The sequence below is a fragment of the Myxocyprinus asiaticus genome, chromosome 6 (assembly GCF_019703515.2).
Source record: "Myxocyprinus asiaticus isolate MX2 ecotype Aquarium Trade chromosome 6, UBuf_Myxa_2, whole genome shotgun sequence".
Lineage (NCBI taxonomy): Eukaryota > Metazoa > Chordata > Actinopteri > Cypriniformes > Catostomidae > Myxocyprinus > Myxocyprinus asiaticus.
The window spans coordinates 53,069,940-53,077,280 of NC_059349.1; the positions used below are offsets into that span (position 1 = coordinate 53,069,940).

The 7,341-nt window shown below is 36.7% G+C and overlaps 1 protein-coding gene across 1 annotated transcript in view; it reads left to right on the forward strand.

The window, feature by feature from the left end:
• The window catches only part of loxl5b (lysyl oxidase-like 5b), a 10,058-nt gene extending 6,199 nt beyond the window's left edge, over positions 1-3,859 (forward strand). Inside the window, exons 4-7 of the mRNA XM_051700880.1 lie at positions 480-636; positions 2,763-2,858; positions 2,964-3,079; positions 3,167-3,859. Coding sequence (XP_051556840.1) covers positions 480-636; positions 2,763-2,858; positions 2,964-3,079; positions 3,167-3,173 — 376 coding nt within the window. The 3' untranslated portion in view covers positions 3,174-3,859. The remainder of the gene's footprint in view (positions 1-479; positions 637-2,762; positions 2,859-2,963; positions 3,080-3,166) is intronic.
• The last annotated feature ends 3,482 nt before the right edge of the window (positions 3,860-7,341 follow it).

Consider the following 7,341-nt stretch of genomic DNA (forward strand, 5'->3'; position numbering starts at 1 on the left):
TGTCTGTCAACCCTTCATATCACCTTAGCAACCACCCAAAGTGCATAAGGTCTAAATAACATAAAAAATTGTAATAGCTGTTTTACATTTTTAGTCAAAATATGAAGCCAACATTCAAAGTGTACTTTCCTAGTTAATACATAATAACTTTATTTCAGTTTTTAGTATAGTTGCTACTTTAATACTAATAGATGCATAACAGTAATATAAAATGTGCCGTCACAGGCGTGTGTTTATCTACATTTTACAATGGCTTCAATGCAATTTATCCAGTCAGAATTTTAGTCGGAACTATTCACTTTTTAAATACAAAGAAATTTAAAAAACAAAACAAAACATGGCAATTAAGAATAATAAATAATGACTGATCCAAAACACACCAGATATCCAAAATTGGGGCCTTTATTCTCACCTGCTGATTGTTAGAAAGAATGCCAAAATCAAGAGAAAAAGTACAATATCTGCCTCAAACTCCACAGGCACTATCACAGCATGGACGCGTTCAGTCACTATGATCTCTTGGACATTAACACTGGACTAAAGGTTGCTGAAGGACACAAAGCGAGCTTCTGTCTGGAGGACACTGGCTGTGATCCCGGCTTCCATCGCAGATACGCCTGCACTACACACACCCAGGTAGACATGACCATACACTTCTATTGTTTTTATATGAAGCTAATTTTAATGAGTGCATTTATACATATAAAGGAAGCTTTTAACCAAAGACATTACTACAATAATTTCAAGGTGTACATTTTATCATTTCCATGGGAATCAAACCCATGACCTTGACATTGATATCTGTGAAATGACAGATTATAAAAATGAGAAATACATTTTCTATAAATCAATAAAATTTCTTAGAAATGTATTCTTTGTGTTGATGTTGCTGCCATGCATTTTTTTTCTAAACTTTTATAGCATTTTCTACAAAAAATGTATTTAATGATTTAAACAATGTAAAAGATATTAAAATACTTCAATAAAATATTTTTCAAACATAAAGTTACAAATATTTTTTTTTCTACATATATTATGAATTTGTGAGTCATGCATATCAAGAAATTTTCTTAAGGTTATTCCATTTGATTCCAAAATGTGCCTTTTCATATATTTATATATATATATGGTCATCAGTTCCGGGATTGGGTGTCACTTGACTGATCACTCGTCAATGGGAATAGATAAGGAAAAATATAAATCAATTTCAAGCTTTTAAGAGCGCTTCAATAACAACCCGTCACTGGATGAATATGTACTATAATGTAATTAAATAATTTAGATTGAAATGGTTATTGAAAAAAAAACTGTCATAAAACACGGCTACATGCTTTTTGCCATCGGGTGGTGTAGTTCCAGCATCTACCAGCAGGTACTAACAGGGACCTGCTAACCAGCCAGTTCCTGACCCCCTGGTTAAAACCGACAAAAAGCATGTTCCCAGAGTTGTCAAACACAACAGTAGCGAAATAGCGCCCTCAACTGACAAATTATAAATCAGAATATGGCAAGAAAGGAATAGTTCAACCTAAAATGAAAATTCTCTCATTTTTGACTGGCCTTTAAGCCGTTCCAGATGCGTATGACTTTCCCTCTTCAGCAGTACAAAGAGAAGATTTTTATAAGCACATTTAAGCTCTGTTTATCCCTTCAATGCAAGTGAATGGGTGCCATCAGTCTGCTGGCTGTTTGACGTTCCAAAAGTCACATTTAGGCAGCATAAAAGTAATCCACATGACTCCAGTCGATCAATGAATGTCTTCTGAAGCAAATCGATACATTTGTGTAAAAAAAATAAACCAATAATTAAAACTTTATTAACTTTTAAAAAATGCTTCCTACTAGCAGTGAACTCAGGGCCGTTTCTAGGCATAGGCGAACTAGGCGTCACCTGCTGGGGGGGGCGCCAAAGAGGAGGCCGCCGCAACGCACCCCAACGGGGGCAGCGATGGGGATCTCGCCTAGGGCGCCAGAATGGTCTGAAATGACCCTGAGTGAATGCATCACGGAGCTGTAGCATGACGTTAGCGTGATGGCATGTTCACACAAGAAGTCGGAAGCGCGCTTTGTATACAACCGAGGAACGAACGTCACGTGAGAGTTAGGTCATTTCAAAGAGCATCCCATTGCTGGCTGGAAGTAGCGATTTAAAGTTAAAACACGTTTTCATAATCAATTTGTTTCTTACACAAACCTATCGATTTGCTTCAGAAGTATTCACTTGCATTGAATGGACATAAAGAGCTGAAATGTGCTTATAAAAATCTTCACTTCGGCTCTGCTGAAGAAGGAAAGTCATACACATCTGGGATGGCTTAAAGGTGAGTCAGTCATGAGAGAATTTTAATTTTGGGGTGAACTATCCCTTTAAGCCTCAATAATTTGCTGCAACTACAACACTTTTAGAACGTGCAAAATGATTGACAGGCAGAAAGCGTCAGAGACCGCGGTCACATTTTTGTTTGCCGTTTACAAAGTCTAGAGCTGTCACAGAGACCGGTGAGATATCTCAGGAGACTTATTTCATAAGTGATATCTTTCAGGGAGTAGGATACCTTTACATTAAAAAATCGTTTACAACACCTTTAATAGATCTGGGCTGCATTTCCCAAAAGCATCGTAAGCCTAAGAAGATCGTAGAAACCATTGGCGCTATTGGTCTCTACGATCAACTTAAGCTTTCGATGCTTTTGGGAAACACAGCCCTGGCCAAAAAATGAGCATCACATCATTGACCCATCATAGTGTTGTTGTATTTGCAGGGATTGAGTCCAGGTTGCCATGATACTTATGCAGCCAATATTGACTGCCAGTGGATCGACATCACAGATGTTCCTCCAGGAAACTACATTCTTAAGGTATGAAAGTTTCAATAAGGAGCGAATGTGTTGATTCGCTTTCAATTCTAGCCAGGGTTTGAAAATCCAATCCTGCTGTTGATGTTTGTTTCACATCCTGTTCAGGTCACAGTCAATCCAAACTTCCTGGTGCCCGAGTCTGACTTCTCTAATAATGTTGTGCGATGTGAAGTCATTTACACTGGCCATTTCATCCAAACACGAAATTGCAGAATAACTGGGTGAGAAAACGTGATTTCAGCACATCTTTCCTAAGTCATTCATTACTGTATAATCAGTGCAACGATCATGCTTTTTTCTTTTCACAGGAATTAAAGACATCGGATCATGTAAATGTGTTTGTCCTTCTATTAGAGTACATTTTAAAGGCCTATATAATAGGTAATAATTTAATTGAAATGTTTCTCAGTAACTTGAAACAATCCATACAATTGTTGGAATAATTGTTAATGACAAATGTAATGTACTGTTCTTGCCTAGTGCCAGCAGCAAAACTGAAAATGCCCATTTTTAGTCTCATCAACTTTGTTTTTCTGAAGCTTGCTTTATAATAAAATGTTAATTTCTTCTTTTAAAATAAAAACCATAAATTATAGATTAAGTGTTTACAGTATGTTTGTATCCTATTGCTTTTAAGCATTTGTATTTATTGCATAGATTATAATAAATATATATATAAAATATCCTTTAAACTAAGATAATGTTTATTTGGACGTTCCACTTGATTTTGAGTTCATAGTGGTTGAGCGTATTTCTCCAGTACAGACCACTAGTGTAAAATTTACATTTGAAATACTCAAAAGAGTTGATACTCCAGTTGTGGGCCAATATTTCTGTATCTTCAAAAGCTTTGTGAATATGCAATATGTAGAGTTTTACTGTGTTCACTGTCTGCCTTTTTCTTTGCCATGATTATAATATTCATTCCATGAATCCTGGACTTGGATGGACGAAGCCGTTTGGCTTGATATACAATAAACAAAACAAATAGAGTGAATGTAATACAGAAATGAATTGTGGTTCTTTTCTAAACACTTTCTGCAATAGAGAACGGGTTCACTCAGTCCAAAAGAGTTCAAATGAAGTATTAATTGAATTATTTAAACAAAATGAAGGCATTATTGAAACTCACAAGGAGTTTCATTGACGTACTGAGACTAAGGCATTCTTGAGTACCAATGAAAGGAAGAAGCCAAAGACATCAAACCTTCAGGCCCGGAAAAAGCCCCCCCCCCCCAGCATGATTGGTATTTGGTTCAAAGTCTTTGAGATGACTTTTGAAAACCCCTGACCCCAACAATAAAACCGTCTTTATGAGAAAACTTCTCTTTTATGCTCCCATAGCTGCTGCTGTAAGCCCCAAGTAGCCAAAACTTTATATCTGCTTTTACCTTAGGGGGGTTTCTAAAAAAAGAGCAATTTTTATTTGTCTGTGAGTTTGCTTGGCTGAATAATCAAATGTTATATCTTAGATGTCCAGAACAAAATATGCCATCCAGAAGGAAAAGCATGCAAAACAAATCATCAGAAAAATATGTTTTCAACTATTGATTATAAAATGTTATATATCATCGCAAATGGGAGGATCTCAGCTTTCTAATGAAACATAGATTGAGCTTCTAGTCCACTCAGAGGCCGAGATATTCAATGAAACAATGAGGGTGGTGCTTGAACTGAAAATTAGACTGAATGTCTATGGACGAGCACATCTGTGAGAGCTAAAATGCGTTAGAGCGCCACCTACATTTCAGATCTGTATATTGTGATGGAATGTGATAGAGAAAACAAATATTTTTTTCTAGTACTTGCTGCCATCTAGTGGAATGAAATAAGACTTTTCAAAGTGAGGTAGAGTGAACAGAACCAGAAAAAGTCTCCGAAAAATTAGACCAATTTTTTTGCAATTAGTCCGCAGTATGTGTGAATGATGAGCTTTTAAATTTGAGTGTGAAAAATTGCGGGTGGCAGCCCAAAAATACACCAGAGTATAAGGTTAAAATGGTTCTCCAATGACAACAGGCTGTAAAACCCTTTATTTTTCTAATTGGAAACTTTTTTTTTCTACGAGTGGAATAGGGCAAATATATAGCACTGGTTTAAATAGTCAAATATAGTCTCCCTATAGTTTGCTGTTAAAGAGCTGTCTAAATTCATCAGACTGCAGACAGTTGGCCTATTTACTCACAGTGACCTGTGAAGACGGAGCCGAGATGTTACTAAACACTCCTGCAATTTGCCCACCATTGCAGAATGAATGAATGAATGAATGAATGAATGAAGCGCTGTTTTGTGTTCAGTTCTTTCTCTCCTAAATTAAGCAGGGTAATTCTTAGTCATTATAAACAGGATATAGGAAGGTAAACATAGAAACCCAATGCTTAATTTGTACTTTTTATTCCCCAAACTTCTTACACCACAGCATATTGCTTCATGTACTTCATCCAAACTTGACAAAGCAAAACGTGGAAAATATTGCATATACGTTTTAATTAAAATAATACATAAACTAATGACATATAGAGGCAAGCGTTCCCATGCCATATATACTGTACATCACCTAGCAGTTACTATCATTACAATGTTATTTGCTGATGTGCCAAGGAAGATTAAAATTATCATTTCTTAAATTAGAAATGACAACATTTCCAACATCAAACTACTGTATAACAGGTTAATAAATCCCAACAAGCTAAGCAAATTTGTAGAAAATGTCAAATAATTTGCCTAAAAGCCTCATAAGTTGGTGCTTATATGCAAAGACAACTGAGACAAATGACAGCAAGACAGCAATGAGATTAAATGGAAAGAAACTGAGTCTTTTGCATGAGTGAATGAGATGAGAAAAAGACCTTCATAATCTCACATCTCAAAAGAGATTTCGACTGTCAATCTCAAACTGTGCTCAGATTTGCCAAGATACCAAAGTCAGAGATCTCAATATGAACTTTTTAACCTTCCTATTTTGTTCGGTCAAAATTGTAATAATATTAATGGTTTCATTTATCTAAGCGGTACAAGACTTTGTGACTTTTCCTCCACTAGCCATCTGAACACACACACACACACACACACACACACACACACACACACACAATCTGATAAGCCTAAGAGACACATTTGCTGTTCGCAGTCAAAACTGACCGACCATAGAAAATGAATGTCAAAGACTAAACAAATAAGCAATTTTTTTTTTATTTGTCGAATACAATATATAAATCAGCCACCATGCAGAAAAAACACACACAAAAATGAACTGGTGACACTATAACACAGAGCAATGTTTTTTAATTTGGTCAAATAAAATCTATAAATCAGCCACAATGCAGCACACACATACACACACACACACACACACACACACACAAATAAATGGATGAGACTAACACAGTCAGAACGCAGAACACAACACATACAAACAGACACACACATCCAGGCACGCACGCACACAGAGAACAAAGAACAAAGTCTTCTGTTTTATACACTAATTACATTTTCACAGTTCATTGCTGTTTATTTCTGTTTATTACTGTTCATTTTCTTGACATTATTATTAACTTACTTCATCTTCTTCTTCTTTCGGCTGCTCCCGTTAGGGGTCGCCACAGCGGACCAGCCGTGATCCGCATATTTGACTTAGCACAGGTTTTACGCCGGATGCCCTTCCTGATGCAACCCCCAGTGGTGGGGGACTCTCAAGGCATTTTCAGACCTGTAGACCACTTGCGTTGTTCCAAAACAGGGACTAAATTGTTACAATGTTGAATTTTCTTCTTGGTTCGATCTGCTTTAATAAGGCAACATTTCAAAACGTCAATAAAAGTCACATGTGAGCAAGCTGTCCCCTTATTGGTCACTATGTTTGTTCGCTGTTCCAGGATCAGGCTCATCCATTGTTATACCAGTTAATATTATATGCCTGTAAAAATGTGTCAACCCATTAGAGGTTGTGCTCCAAATACAAATTATCCGTCACTCGGATGGATACGAGTTTCCATCATGATTATTTTTATCCGTCATTAGTTGCTTTTGCATTATTTCTCCATTGAAACATGCCTGTTCTCACAGATCTCTCTCTCCCTCTCTCACATGTACACACACGCACACACACACACACACACACACACACACACACAGAAGAGTAAAGCCATGTAAAAAAAAATTATTTGTCACAAAGTTGCTAACGCCATCCTACACGTGTTCTGTCACTATCCAAAAGAGAGAAACGATCGTACTAAAATGATCTCAGGAATTATAAAACAGCTCCTATTTTAAACGTGCAATTATATCTAATATAGTTACCAAAAGGCTATATCCACGTTTTGTTAATGAATTACAGAGAAGTGCTGATCTACAGATGTCTTCTCCAAAGATTCCTCAATTATGCTCATGGCTTTTAAAGGGATATTGTTTGGTTCGTTGGGTCGGTTTGCATTCTCACCACAAGCGAACTGCTCCAGAGTTCATTTGCAATCGGTCTCGAACC